The 16,412-nt window shown below is 40.2% G+C and overlaps 1 protein-coding gene across 1 annotated transcript; it reads left to right on the top strand.

Annotated features, from left to right (window-relative positions):
• The first annotated feature begins 320 nt into the window (after positions 1–320).
• Positions 321–16,129, top strand: TMEM33 (transmembrane protein 33). The gene is made up of 7 exons (XM_060778454.2): positions 321–613; positions 2,880–2,974; positions 4,378–4,565; positions 5,874–5,941; positions 7,290–7,423; positions 11,635–11,718; positions 12,440–16,129. The coding sequence occupies exons 1-7, from the start codon at positions 557–559 to the stop codon at positions 12,567–12,569; spliced, it is 756 nt and encodes a 251-aa protein (XP_060634437.2). The 5' UTR covers positions 321–556; the 3' UTR covers positions 12,570–16,129.
• The last annotated feature ends 283 nt before the right edge of the window (positions 16,130–16,412 follow it).

Here is a 16,412-nt window from a genome sequence, read left to right as displayed (position 1 = left end):
CAAGATGGATGGATGGCATCCTTGAAGTGACTGGACTGACCTTGAAGGAGCTGGGGGTGGTGACGGCCGACAGGGAGCTCTGGCGTGGGCTGGTCCATGAGGTCACGAAGAGTTGGAAACGACTGAACGAATGAACAACAAAAAACTGCTTGATGAGGAGGATGAGCCCCTTGAAGCCAGCGCTTTCATTGCCAGAGCTTCCTCCTGTGGGACTCTGGGATTGGTAGTTTGTTCTGTGAAAGGGAAAGGCATCCTTCCGGCGCCTGGAGGACTACACTACCCAGCATGCACTCTGCGGGAGGAGTAGACCGGAAGGGTTCTGTTCGGCGCATGCGCAGTGGCCGGTACAGTTACCCGGCGGTCGGTCTCTCTTTTTCTGTCTCTCGCTCTTCCTTGCCTTCACTCTGACTCTTTCCTGACTCTGTGTCTCGCGGCAGAGGCCTCGTTTCTCTTCCGCTTCTTTTCCTTCTTCTTCCCCTCCGCAGCGCATTAACCGCCTCGTGGCCGAGTCCCTCCTTCCCGAGAGGAGCCGGGTAGCGGCAACGACGAAGGGGCAATGGCGGACACGGCGCAGAATGGGCCCATGCAGGGAGGCGCGGGCGGAGGCGCTGTGGTGAGTGGGTGCCGGAGAGGCAGGCCGGGAGGGGGGTGGCATTCCTCGCCTCGGGGAAGAGTTGCAGGCCTCAAGAGTGTGCCCTCGGCGTGAACCTTGCCCCGGTCCCGCATGGGTTGGAGGGGCTGCCCCTGGGGGCAGCAGGTCCCTCGTCGAGGCCTCGCTGGCTGACCTTGGGCCTACTTCACAAGGTTGTGGGTCGAGGGAGGCGCCTGGCCTTTGAGAGGCGGTCAAAATATAAAATATAACCAGGCATGGATATCTCCTCTAAACTCTATGGGGAGGTCCTACGTGATATAGAATCAGAGTTGGAAGAGACCCCAAGGGCCATCCAGTCTAACCCCTGCCAGGCAGGAAAAGCACAATCAGAACACTCCTAACAGATGGCCATCCAGCCTCTGCTTAAAAGAGAAGGAGACCCCACCACACTCTAAGGGCCCTCTCAGACAGGCCCTATTTTCCAGGATCTGATCCCAGGTTTTCTGCTTTAAACTGGATTATATGAATCCAGACTGCCAGATAATCTGGGATAAACGGAAAACCCGGGATCAGATCCTGGGTTATAGGGCCTGCCTGGAAGGGCCCTAAGACAGCACAGTCCACTGACAAACTCTTATCTAATGCTAGATGGCCTCCAATGTATATAAATCAAAATGTAATGTTCATTTGTGGGATTAACATAATTCAAAAACCATTGGGCGAAATGACACCAAATTTGGACACAATACACCTATCAGGCCAACAAATGACCATCACTCATAAAAACACTGAAAAATACAGCGGAAGATACTTAAAAAGCAAAAAAAAAAACAACAACATTACAATGCATGCACAAAACCACATACACACACAAATCACATATATACAGACTGGGCCACAGCAACACGTGGCAGGGGATGGCTAGTCTTCTATATAAATAAAAATGTAATGTTCATTTGAGGGATTAACATAATTCAAAAACCACTGGGTGAAATGACACCAAAACTACTGGGTGAAATGACACCAAAACCACTGGGTGAAATGACACAGTACACCAAATTTGGACACAATATACCTATTAGACCACTGAGTGACCATCACTCATAAGAGCACTGAAAATCTCAGCGGAAGAGACTTAAAAAGCCAAAAACACACACATTACAACGCATGCGCAAAACCACACATCCATACACATACACACACATCTATATTCTATTCTATCTATATCTATATAAATAAAAATGTAATGTTTGTTTGTGGGATTAGCATAACTCAAAAACCACTGGGCGAATTGACACCAAATTTGGACACAATACACCTGACAGGCCAAGAAGTGACCATCACTCAAAAAAAAAAAACACACTGAAAAACACAGCAGAAGAGACTTAAAAAAATTACAACTCATGCGCAAAACCACATATGTATATATGCAAACACATATGCACAAATATATACACACATATATTCACACACAAAACACATATACACAGACTGGGCAACAGCAACATGTGGCAGGGGACAGCTAGTGGAAAATATATACATTGTGCACTGGCAACTCTTCTCTTTGTGTATGACTGATGACTGGTGATATACTGAAGGAATTCCCTTGTACTATTTTTATGTATGTGCCACAGTAAATCATTACCTACAGAAAGGTCCTCCCAGACCGTTTTATATTACTATGGGAAATACCTTCAGTAGTTCTGTAGTTCCTGAGAATACTTGCCAACAGGTTATATAGGGACACCCATAATGTTGTAAATCTGTCATGCCTACTGAGAGTAAGATGTAATCACTGTCATAGCCATGGGGTAAATGGGCAATATATTTTCATGCTGCGATCAAGAGAGCGTGGTGTTTTACTTCCTTGTATTTTGTATAGACATTTGGGGATTTCCTGCTCCAGTCAAGCAAGTGGGAGAGTGCACCAAACAGCATCATACTGCTGTACTGCTGTCTTGGGCACTTGTACAGGGCAGGCTGATTCCAAAAATGGCACCAGTTTTCCCCTATCAGCTCTAGTATTGGAGAAACAGAATATATGCCATCTACCAGTCTCCATCTGCTCATCCATAGGAAACTATGATAACCATAGCTAAGAAATTAGAGCTGATGTGTTCTATCCAATGCAATTTTCTGAATCAGTCCCCAAAATAACTCTAGGAATAGACCTGAAATACCAAGAATTTTGTTTTGGTTGGGCTGTGTTATGGATCTGAAATGCCTTTGTTCTTCAACAACTAGTATCAGATATTTTTTGTACTAACCACTTTTCCTTTCATTATAGCAATTTCTGATGACTAATAAGTTGGACACAGCAATGTGGCTTTCTCGAATATTCACAGTTTACTGTTCAGCATTATTTGTCTTGCCTCTTCTAGGGTATGTATAACCATTTTCTTAACAATAGTACAGGCAGACCCAGAGTTACAAATATCTGACTTAAAAAAGGACTCAGTTATAACGGGGGTGAGACAACAGGAAGTGGGAGAAATCTACCTTTAGAAAGGGAAATTCAGTCCTGAATGAGTTGCGGGGAAAAGGCATCTCAATTGAAGCTTTATCAGCAATCCTTATTTCTACAATAAGGAAAGTGAGGTGCATTCCTATTAACAGGGGCATGCATATATATATAATATATATACATACACACACGCACACATATTTTTGGCTGAAGTTACATTTAAAAATGTACCTGTTCTGACTTCTAAATAAATTCAGCTTAAGAACAAATCTACAGAACCTATCTGTTGTTCATAACTTGGGGACTGCCTGTACCGGGATCTCTATAAATAATGCTGTATTTCTTAGGAATAATCTGGAGTAGAAAGATAAATAGTATTTCAAAGCACAGTATTACCACTTTATTTTACTTATGTAAACTCGCTGGGTGTGATCCAGCTGAAAATTAATACTTGGGTGTCTTGTTATTTTTCATGATTGAAATCAGAGCATGTCCTGAACTCTCCCAATGTTGAACTATGATCGTTACTTTAAATATATTGCTAGTTTATATTTATTTCTATGTACAGTGTTCCCTCACTTATCGCGGGTGTTCCATTCCAGGACCACCCACAATAAGTGAAAATCCGCAAAGTAGAGAGGCTCCGCTCATTCGGCAGTGGCCTCCTCCTTGCCACCTTGGAAGACCCTTTGGGCGCCATTGATTGAACCTAGCCTGGCAGTGCTGTCAACTGAGCCCAAGGGGCTTCCAAAGCCAGGAGCAACAGAGGCGGCGAGGAGGAGGAGGCCTCCTCCCTCCCCCCCCTTTGCGGCTCTGGGGAGGGGGAGAGAAAAAACCGTGAAACAGCAAGTCGCAATAAGCAAACCGCGAAATAGTGAGGAAACACTGTAATACTGTTTTGTGTTTCTTCTGTAATTTGTGTATATAGTGTATACTCAGCCTTGGCAAGCTGACAGGCTTATGAACAATTTATGAACAACAATACATAGGTAGTAAAGTGAGTGCAGGTTATTCAGGTTCTGACACTTACCCTTGTATAAAGTTTTTTTTTTTTAAAGTAACATTTTGGTGGAATATAGTATTTATATACCTTTTCTCCCTCTAGCGAAATGCCAAATAGAACACATTTTTCATGATGTCAGGAGGAGGGAAGGGAGAAGGATAGTAGTGCAGTGTTTAGTGTCAATTGCAAGGAATCCTCTCAGAAGAAATACAAGGCACGTCGTCCTCAGAGGCAGTGCAATTATGATGCAATGCTCAAGGGAGGAAACATAATGCTGTGGTTTCGTTTGTTTGGTAATCTCTCCTTTAATAATTCCAGGTTGCATGAAGCAGCTAGTTTTTATCAACGTGCCTTGCTGGCAAACGCTCTTACCAGCGCCCTCCGACTTCACCAAAGGCTACCACACTTTCAGTTGAGCAGAGCATTCTTGGCTCAGGCCTTGTTGGAGGACAGCTGCCATTATCTTTTGTATTCCCTCATCTTCGTTAATTCCTATCCTGTTACAAGTATCCTTTATACAAGTATTTTCTGTGAAATTATCATGCTTCTCTTCCAAAGTGTTTTGCTTGTAGTGGTTACATTTCTGGGCTTTTGATCAATGAAGAGCATGTTTCCAATCTTCACTATGTTGTAAAGTTTGCTCTGAGGCCCCTTCCACACAGCTGAATAAAACCCCACATTATCTGCTTTGAACTGGAATATATGGCAGTGTAGACTCCGATAGCCCAGTTCAAATGCCCAGTTCTGGCATTTTCTGCCTTGATATTCTGGGATATAGGGCTGTGTAGAAGGCCTGAAATGTCCAGGCAATTAATATCACTCACTATTACAGACCTCATAGGGTTGTTGTGAGTAGGTAGGTGGGTGACCAAATGTTGCTCTTCTCCTTTTAGAAGAACGATCGAATAAACTATAAGATAACTCACTCTTGTTGAGAATGAGAATTTCTCAGAACATATGGCACTTTTTCAGCCATGCAGATTCAATTCTAGGCCAAATCACAATGCTATACATGTTTATTTTTGTATGGTATCACATATAGCTTTGACTTCAGACTACCTCTCTCTCTTAGGCCCCTTTTAGGGCCCCTTCCAGACAGGTCCTATATCCCAGGATCTGATCCCAGGTTTTCTGCTGTAAACTGAATTATATGAGTCCTCATTGCTAGATAATCTGGGATAAACAGAAAACCTGGGGTCAGATCCTAGCCCTTACACTGTCCTATATCCCAGGACTTGATCCCAGGTTATCTGCTTTGAACTGGATTATATGACTCTGTACTGCCACATAATCTGGGATAAACAGATAATCAGGGATCAGATCCTGGGATATAGGGCCTGTCTGGAAGGAGCCTAAGATGAAAATGCTACCCTAGATATCTACTTTTTCAGCAATTGGATCTCTGTATTTGTCCAGTGGCATACCTTCAACCCTCATTTAAAACTATATCTGTGTAGCACCATGTTTTGGCCACATAAAGCTGACTAGCTTTAAATTCCTGAATCTGTGGTATGCCCAGTCACATCAGTAAAATGCACCTTTACAAAGGAGGAAACCAAATATCATAGAATCATAGAATCAAAGAGTTGGAAGAGACCTCATGGGCCATCCAGTCCAACCCCCTGCCAAGAAGCAGGAATATTGCATTCAAATCACCCCTGACAGATGGCCATCCAGCCCCTGTTTAAAAGCTTCCAAAGAAGGAGCCTCCACCACACTCCAGGGCGGAGAGTTCCACTGCTGTGCTTTTCAGCTTGTATAGCATGTGTTCATTCATGTGTCCGAGGTGTAACTTTCTTTAACTTTGACTTCAGTGAGTATTTTCCCTGTTTTGTTGTTTTCTTTGCTTCATGCTGCTACCTACACAAAGAAGGTTCTTGATGTAAGTATGTAAATGGCATATGATCTAGTTATGAGTATAGGTTGTAAGTACTGGATGGGTATTTTTTCACAGACAGGTTGAAAATGTAATTTGTACCTGGAAAGGAAATTTCATCTGATATTATTCTTTGTATTATGATAGTGGTGCATAAAAAAGGAGGGCCAGTGTGCTAGATAGAGCCTTGGACTAGAACTGGGGAAACTGCCTTAGTAGCGACTAAGGGGCAGTAATAATTACTCAGAATAATCTACAAATCAAGCAAAATTTAGGGGAGGAGTCTTTTTTAAAATCTCTAGGCCTTTGACACGTGCCAGGTTCCTGTTAAACTGCGGTACTTTCTCTACTGTGATGCTTTTAATGGTGTTTTAACATTTTTATTTGCTTAAACATGTTTGAATATTATATGTTTTCTTCTGCTTTTATCTGTGCTTTTTAAAAAGTTATTTTTTCTGTGATCGTTCTTGAACCCTAGTTTCGGGAGATAAGAAGATTTGTTGATCAAATCTGCTATAGTGAAGTGAAACAAATAGGAGATATGGAAGGCACCTTTTATAGATCTTGAATTCATATGAGGTCACAACCTCTGAGGATGCTTGCCATAGATGCAGGCGAAATGTTAGGAGAGAATGCTTCTAGAATATGGCCATATAGCCCGAAAAACCTACAACAACCCAAATATATACATTTTTTCTTGGTGTTTTAGTTTTTAGGCCTGTTCCTGGCTTGTTTGGAGTCTGATTCAGAAAACTGCATCAGCTCTAGTTTCTTAGATATGGTTATTATGCTTTTCTATTAGCACCAGATGGCGAGTGTTAGATGGTATATGTTCTGTATCTCAAAAACTATGGCTGATAGGGAAATAGTGCCATTTTTGGAAACAGTGGGTCAAATATACCCGGAACAAGTCTAACATTTGAGGCATCAAAATGTGTGTTGGGCAGTATTAATTGTTGGTTCTCATTATATAAGACATGTTATATGTACATACAGGAATATTGTTCCAAAGACACCCTTGAGGCAGTATATATACACATTTACTATGATTTTTCCTCCAGTAGGATATTGGATGTGATTGTAACATCTGCAAAAATCTTTAAGAATGTACCAGTGACTAGGAATGGGGCAACTTGTGCCCTTCCAGATGTTGCTGGACTGCAGCTCCCATTACTCATTGGCAGGGGTTGGCCATATTGTCTGGGACTTCTGAGAATTGAAGTCCTTCAGCATCTGGAGAACTATAGACTCCCTATTCCCAATTTAGGTAGTGTGGTTAAACATCTTTTCATTGTTATCCTTTGTAAAAAGTACCCCAAAACTAAAACCTTTTTTTAACCCCTTCTTTTTCAAGGCTCGAGGTGCAAACAGTCTTGTATTTCTAAGAAATCTTTTGGACAAGTTAAATGCTAATCAGCAAAACATCTTAAAATTTATAGCCTGCAACGAAATCTTCTTGATGCCAGCTACTGTATTTATGCTTTTCAGGTAAGAAATAAACATATTTTAACTCTTAAACTTCAATTATTTTAGCCTCCCAAATAATAAGTAGGAAACAAAAACTGTCAAATGAGTAATTTTGCAATGCTCTTTTGAGAAGTCTATAGATTGAATACTAAAGATCAAGGTAGTGATTTACTCCTAACTAGAATATAAGCTTGGCATTAATACAGGTTGGAGTCTGGAAAATGTCGTTTGAATTATAAAATTGTAGGATCTTAATCCTAAATTAGTGTCTCCATTTTGCTGTGATTCTGAGCAAACTGGTAATTCCACCACATTGTGAGAAAGGTCTACTCCCAACAAATTTGAACGAATTTGATTTTCTGAGATGAAGCATATTTAACTACTTATTTTCTAAGAACAGTATTGAGTAGCTCTGCCACAGAAACACGAAGTAATGTTTCTTTTTGGAAGAATTGCTTATTTATTTATTTAAAACATATTCCGCCCTTCTCATCCCGAAGGGGACTCAGGGCGGATCACAGCATGCATATATATACACACACACACACACACACACACACACACACGACTTAGGACAGATGTGGTGGAAGTGTGTCCTTCCAGATATTATTGGCCTACAAATTCCAGTGTTCCTCATCCTTGGCAGTGCTAACTAGGATTGCTAGAAATTGCAGTCCAGTGATTGCAACTTCGCCCACTGTAGAGCTTAATTCTTTGCTAACTATTTTCTAGATTTTTAAATGATAATTGCTATACTATAGTATGGGGACAGAACCTAATGTTTTAAATAGTAAAAAATAGATACTGGAATCTTACCTTTTCTTATATAAATACTGCTTGTATAGTGTTTGTCCATTTGTGATAGAGACAACGGTGCAATTTGATAATTTAAACCGTGGACTTCAGTGTCATGTGGTAGTTTGCTTTTGACAGTCATGTATATTATTTCATTTGTGAACTACACAATGTTTTCCCTCTATTGCCTGAATCTTTGTACCTTGTGTTACATAACTCTTTTTTACATTTCTAATATATTAGAGTGAACCCTTTCCCTCCTGATAATGAAAAAAGGAGCAGCAGCTCAGAGTATATGCAATATACATTGTAAACTCGCTTAAGTGATAGAGCCATGGTGAAATTGAGTTGAAAAGGACTATTGTTTTAAAAAGTGAAACATGTCACTTGTTTATATATTAAGATTGAAAATAATGAAGTTAGCATCTGTAGATATGTATATGCCAAGTTGGTTGTCCCATTACTATGAGGTAGTTCAGCATTACTAATAATCAGTAATGTGGTAAACAGTATCAGTTGGTTCCAGCATAATTTAAAAGCTCATGTGATCAGATATGATACAGACATTTATGTGAACATGAAGGTATCACCTCAATGTGTCTTGCAACAATCATTTGGATTGCTCATAATATTAATTGTAACTGTAATTATCATTGTTGCTTTCAAGCTATTAGCATTTGTGATGCGTTTTTGACAGTTCGTAGCTCAAAAGCCTATAGCACCTTTGTTAACTTTTTGAAGATTTTTACTCTTTCACTTATTTTTGAGAGAGGCAGGGACTAGACTATGTTCATTCCGGGATTGTAGAAAAAGATTCAGATCAAGTACAACTGTTTCTTGTGCATTTCTAGAATTTGCAAGGAACCATAGCAAATTATGAAAGAAAAGGGTGTACTTAAAGGGTCTTCTGCCATCTCGTGGCATTAATGTCCTCTCTCTCTTCCTAGCCCACACTTCTACCTTGGGGGTGAGGGAAATCTTCTGAAAAGATTTCGGGGTGTTGGAACTCATTCATATCCTGCACAAGATTGTAGTCCTCATCAAGGACTGAGATACGCAGATGAGTTAGATGGCAGGGAAACACCCTTCCCCTATTGGCCCCTCTATCTGCCTGCTTTCCTTTCTCTCCTCATGTAATCTTTCTTGTTAGACTGATACTTCTCAGGAACGTGTCTCTTTTTCTGATCACATGGCAGGCCCTTGGGTTCTCCCATTTTCTTTTCCTGTTATCATGGAGAGATATTGAGTAGCTGAGAGTGAGATAGATAGATAGATAGATAGATAGATAGATAGATAGATAGATAGAATAAAGTTTTTTATAACTTTTTAAGCTTGACTCTACTCCTGAATTTCATAATTGCTCTCCTGCTGGCACTAGAAGCTTCTGATCTGTTGAACTGCTGCTAATGCTGTTGTTGCTTCTTGTCCGCTTTTGAATGTTTTTTTTCTTTTTTGGAAATTACCCTCACCCCTCAAAAAAGAGGGTAGGGGAAAAGATAACTACTGTTGTACTACTGGACGTCTGTCTATGTAAAATTGATTTTGGCTCAGTACTAGAATACTTTTGCCCTGTTTCTTGGAAGTAGGACCCACTGAACTAACTGGTCTTTATTATCAACTAGCTTGGATACCCAGTGTCGCTTGGGTTAATTGTACAAAATGCATATGGTTGTGGATTAACTACAGTTGACATCATGCCAGGTTAACACCAAGAAACTCACATCAGTTCTTCAAGTTGGTTATGTTGGGCAAGTTTGCTCTAGATGCATCATTGGTGGGGTTCAGTGTGCTCTTTGGCTGTAGGGTAAACTACAACTCCCTCTATGGCAGTGGTTCTCAACCTTGGGTCCCCAGATGTTTTTGGCCTACAACTCCCAGAAATCCCAGCCAGTTTACCAGCTGTTAGGATTTCTGGGAATTGTAGGCCAAAAACATCTGGGGACCCCAGGTTGAGAACCACTGCTCTATGGTGAGTCAGTCCCCTCAAATCCCTCCAGTAGATTGAGTTAGTCATGGGGGTTCTGTGTGCCAAGTTTGGTCCAGGTCCAGCATTGGTGGAGGTCACAGTTTCTCTGGTTGTGGGTGAACTACAACTCTCAGAAAGGAAGGTCACTTTTCCCAAAACCCTTTCGGTAATCAAATATTGGCTTATCAGGTATGTGTGCCAAGCTTGGGCCAGATCCATCAGTGTTTGGGTTCACAGTGCTCTCTGGATGTAAGTGAACTACAAAACCCCCAAATCAATGTGAATTTCCCTTAAAGACCGCCAGTATTTTTTGCTAGTCGTGGGGGCTCTGTTTGCCAAGTTTGGTCCAATTCCATCTTTGGTGAAGTTCAGAGTGCTCATTGATTGCAGGGGAACTATAAATTCCAGTACCTACAACTCCAAAATGTCCAGGCCAAGTCCATCAAAATTCACCAATATTCAAATTTGGGCATATCAGGAATGCATGCCAAATTTGATCTAGATCCATCATTGTTTGCATTCTTAGTGCACTCTGGATGTAGGTGAACTACAACTCCTATAAATCCCTCCAAAGACCTTCAGTATGTTTTGTTGGTCATGGGGGTTCTGTGTGCCAAGTTAGTTCCAGGTCCATTGTTGGTGGAGTTCAGAGTGCTCTTAGATTGTAGGTGAACTATACATTCCAGTACCTACAACTCCTATAAATCATGGTGAATTCTCCCCAAATCTCTCTAGTTTGTTCAGTTGCTGATCAATTCCTCTGTGTGTCATAGAAAAGAATAGGAAAGGGTTAAGGGGGAGGCAGTGGGTGGGGTCATGCAAATTCCACACCAGTGGAGGGATCAGAAACACTGGGATGTCTGTCGTGGAGGAAAAACAGAAAATCTAGGATGAAATTGTCCTTCACTTGGGTGGTGGGCAGGATAGCGTTTGTGGAGAACATTGACAGGGCTCTTGTTCATGGCACTCACTATAACCTGCAATGTCATTGGAGGGAGGGCCTTTGGTGTCTCTTGAATAGTGGGAGCTATAGCTGTTTATGGAGGCAGGAGCTTGTATGTGTAAATGGACACCCCAGCCACACACACATATACACATATTTTCACTTTTATTATGTGTATATATTAATATGCATAGGGTTGTTTTATAGAAACCTTCCAGTCCTTTACCTGGGAGTATATTCTACTGAATGCAATGGGGATTTCTTCCTGGCACTTCATATAATGCTAAATTTTATGTATTTGGAGTGGGGCACTGATCTTAATATTTCAGCTATTGCAACAACTGATTGCCGCACATCTGCCTATGAATATACAGTGAAAACAATGTTAAAACATTTAGAGATAAAGGATTTTTTTGTTGTAAGCAGACTGTTTGTGATGAAAAATATGTAAATGATGAAATTTACTGAAAATCCTTTATTCTCTTAACCTATTGTCTCCACTCCACATTTTTCCTTTTGTTCTTGCAGTGGGCAGGGAAGCTTGCTGCAGCCTTTCATTTATTACAGATTTCTTACACTCCGTTATTCCTCCCGCAGAAACCCTTATTGCCGGTAAGAACCTAATTAAGATGATCTGTGTTCATGCAGTTGTGGCTGTATGCTAGAAATATAATACTTTTGCAGCTGGTTCCTAGATGCAGTTTTACAATGGATTAGAAATAATTATATAGTGGTTATTGTAATTGAAAATAATAAACAAAACACAAATTGCTTCCACCTTTTCCAAATATGCTTCAGGACATAATGTGCAAATAAATACATGGCAGAAAAGCCATGGCTTAGTTCCGAATATATGAATACCAAAGGCCCCAAATGTTATCTCTGGCATTTCCAGTTAATTGGACTCTATGGGCTGACAATTCAATCTGGAGCGACGCCTCAGCAACTGTTGAGCAAAGGCCTGCCGAATGTACTAAACATTGATCTCCATTTCTGCAGATGGATTTCTAGATTTGAGAGCTGCGAGCTAGGGAGGAATCTGTGACAAAGCTTGCAATATATGATCTCTTAACAGGAGTTCACAATGCCAATTAAATATCAATAATCCTGGATTCTCAATCTGAGTCCCTCCCGACTCAATTTTTCCATGATGATTATAGAGCATCCTCAAGTCTTACCTGTACATGCTCAGAAGTAAGCTTTATTAAATTCAGTGATGCTTATTCCCTGGCAAGTGTGCATGGAATTTAAGAGATGCATTCATTGGGATTTAGTTTTTTGTGACATTGTGCAAAAGCTATCATGTTCCTAAAAAAAACCTGTTCTTTTTTAGGACTCTATTTACAGAACTGCGGATTGTTGTTGAACATGTCATAATGAAACCTTCCTGCCCTGTATTTGTACGAAGACTCTGTGTCAGCAGCATTTCCTTTATAAGCAGATTGGCACCAACAGTTGCATAGCCAGCACTGGAAATGTACTTCCGTGTGTCTAATGAACATTTTGGGCAGCTGGTCTTTCTGCTGGTGATTTATACATTCAGGATCTCAGTCAAGGTTGTATGAAAAATGTTGTTTTCTTCCAAGAACCTGTTCTGTGAGTTGTATCCTATGTGTCTTAAAAAAAAAACCCTCCAAGAAACCTTTGTTTTTCAAGATGTTTCTGTGCTTTGTGGAAGATGAATGTCTGCTATCTTAGACAAAATATTTTCAAGGCAAAAAAAGAAACACAAATCAACATTGTATAATATGGCTTAGTTGCTTTCAAGTAGGTTCTCATAAATACTGAAAGAAAATACTTATTCAGAAAGAAAGAAAAAAATCACTGTTGTTCTTCCTGATTATGTCTAATAGGTTGTAAGATGTTGCCACATCATAAATGTGATAACATTTCTTAGGGATAGCATTTGGAATATCTACACATGTGGTACTTTTGAGTCAGTATTCTTTCCAGTCAGTAACTCCGCTGAGTCAATCATTGTACTCAGTACATATAAATTGGTATCCGCTCTGTGAACCATAGCTCTAAGCATCTAATTTTGTGGATCCGATATATTTGATGCTTTTGAAATTAAAAGCTCTCTACCTTGCCACAAACATATTTCTTTGTCAAGATTTCCCCAGGCTTTCTAAGTGTCTCGCCTTTTTTTTTGTATTTTCCAAAAGCAAAAAATACCACTCTTTGAAAAATCTGAATAATGGCTTGTTGTGAGTTTTTTGGGCTGTATGGCCATGTTCCAGTAGCATTCTCTCCTAATGCTACTAGAACATAGCCATACAGCCTGAAAACTCACAAAAACCCAGTGATTTCAGCCATGAACGCCTTCGACAACACAAATCTGAATAATGATGGACGTTTTGTTTTCAAAATAAATTAAAGTGTTATTTCTCCAATGAGATAATTTTGAAACTTCATCCAACTATCATTTCAACACTGCGCATTCTCTAAAGTGATGTAATGCCAGAGTGGTAAAACAATATCTCAATGCAATTACATTGTGAAATCAATGGCCCTTGCTTCCAAGTAATTGACTGTGTAGAGGCAACATATCTGTAATGGAGGATCCCTGCTACCACTCACCATGTATGAATGTATAACTGCAAATGTGCTGCACCAGACAATAACAGTGAAGGGCTGTGTGTCTCATGCCCTTGCTTCCCCCTGCTCTTGGCCAAAAAGCAAGAGGATTGGGAAATATAGCTTTGCTGAGGCCATTAGGTGGCTTATGTGCTTGCAGAGGGATACATCCAGCCCGTTGTGTTTAATGCAAAGGGGCAATTGCTATCTAAAGAAGTTGAAGAAAGGCTGCAGTTAGAGTATGGCTATTCTGTTCCCAGTTAGAGGTGAAATACAGGGTGAGGCATGAAAATCTCCCTCATTTTGAAGAGGTATAAAAAATGAACGGAACTATCTAGAAAACAAATGCATATATTTCTGAAAAGTACATAAAACAATTTTGTTTCAATTGTTTTAAAAATCATATAACAACAACAACAATAATAATCTTTATACTCTGCCACCATTTCCCCAATGGGGACTCGGGGCAGCTAACATGAGGCCAAGCCCTTCTACAAATACAATCCAACACAGTAAATTCCAAATATTAGACAAATCATTTTGTAAGGATGCAGTTTTAATTCAGCATGCAAAATCCTCCGCAAATTCTGATGTGATTGCACTGGTATCATGACATACTTATGCATTTCAACGGAGCCTTGGCGGCATGGGGAAACTCTGGCCCTCCATGTGTTTTGGACCTCAACTCCCACAATTCCTCTGTTAGACATTCTAGGAGTGGAAGTCCAAAACACCTCAAGGGCCAGAGTTTGCCCATGCCTGCTCTAACTGCTTCCACTTTTTTTTGGCATTCTGACAATACTAGGTCTGCCAGGGATTTTTTTTCATGTGGATACAGTTACCCAAAGATTAGAAATCCATAGCAAAACCATTTTCTAATCCGGGCACTGATGCATTTTGACTGAGCGTGGAGCATATATGGAGCATTTCTGTGTCGTTTCACAGAACAGTTGTTCTCATAATAAGCTTGAAAAACAGAGCCCAGATGTTCACTGGTCCAACTCATGATGGGTAGTGAAAACGGCAAAGTCTTCCTTACCAAAGTAGACCTAGCTCATCTTTCTATCCCCACTACAATCCACTCAATGCCCCCTCAAAATATGGGAGATCCTTAGGCCTTATAATAATAATAAAACTTTATTTATATTCCGCTCTATCTTCCCAAAGGGACTCAGGGCGGATTCCTTACCCTGTAATGCCAAAATTCTTGTTAAATGCATTTCAGCATAAGAAGGTAGAATGGCACCATTGCTTTGACACATATTAGTCACCCTAAATCCATTCTGACAGTCTGGTTTCTATAATAAACAATGTCCTGAACTCAAGTTAACACTTCTTGACATAACCATTCCTGAATTTTCAAATACAACTTTTCACGTCCTTTTCCTCCTGCTTTAATTTTTGCGTGTAGAATCCTGACATCCCAATGAAAAACCTATCCTTGAACCCTTCCTGGTGCGTTTTTTTTTAATGCTGCACATTTTTCCGAAATAGCCTGTTATTTCAGGCTGTATGGTGTATTTATACCAGATTAAAATAATGGAAAAGGTGCTTGTATCTCTCAGCTGTAACCCACTCCTGAGAAATATTTTGAAAAGGTTTCCATAGTAAGTCGCTCATAGTTCTCAACTGAGCTGTAATTTTCAATAACGTTGCGGCCCATTCCTTTTGGGTATTCTTTTGGATATACTTCCAGTGGAATTTATGGGGGGCTACTTTCAAATAATTGTGTTACCAGCCTGACTGAAAAATGTCTTTTGATACTAGGGAAAGTAGGATGTAGGCATCATTAAGTCCAGGGAATAGACATGTTCCTGCTTTCATCTTGCACTATAGTTTCTGATGGAAGCTTTCAGCAAACAGATATGTGCACATCTTGCTTCTTTTCCTTCATTCGTTATAGTGAAAGTAGAAGGTACGGGGACATCTGCTTGCTGCAGGTAATTAAAATCTGTATTTTAAGATTGAGGAATTACTGGTGTCAGCATTATTCCATTCATTCTTCTAAGATGCTTCATAACTCTTTGTCTCATAACTCTGCACGAACTGATATGCTGATTGGCCATTGCACCACTGTTCTACAAAAAAATCTTACTATTTAATGATCTGCTTTTTCTTTTATTAGAATGTGAATTCTATTTAAATTAAACTCATTCATTAACTTGTTAATAGCCAGCCTTGTACATTGCTTGCTAAATCTCCAGCTGTGAAAAATGCAGTGATTTAAAAACTGGGCTGAAATAATGCTGCTTGATTGTGCTCCTATAGGCATATTGGCTCTGGCATCTATTTATGGAGAAAATGCATAACTGTGTGTGAAGGAAGGCTTAATGAGGTTTTCATCTAGCATCTTTACCCTGTTTTCAGGATTTTATAAAAACGAACATTTCTGTAGCAATAAAGTGAATGTTTCAGCAGTAGGCTGGCATGCAATGTCTCAACCTTTCCAACCTTGTTGCAGTGTAATACCTAAAAGCTGAGCATGATTCTCTAATGGAGGGAAAAATGCAGAATAAGTTGCTATCTATGTGTTTGGGGCGATTAGATACACACAGCTAGTCAGCCTGGAATGATCACGTGTGTTCTCATTTTGGAGGTCCTGTCACAATTCAGTTGACTGTTAACATTCAGTTCTCACCCACAATTTGCACAGATCTTTTGGTTGGTGAGATTCTGTATTCGTTATGTAAACGAATGTTGTATCTTGCAGAAGGTACATCTGAGAGATG

Source organism: Anolis sagrei, chromosome 5, assembly GCF_037176765.1.
Source record: "Anolis sagrei isolate rAnoSag1 chromosome 5, rAnoSag1.mat, whole genome shotgun sequence".
Classification (NCBI taxonomy): Eukaryota; Metazoa; Chordata; class Lepidosauria; order Squamata; family Dactyloidae; genus Anolis; species Anolis sagrei.
The sequence above is the reverse complement of the archived record's forward strand: the minus strand, read 5'-3'. Positions and strand labels throughout refer to the sequence as shown.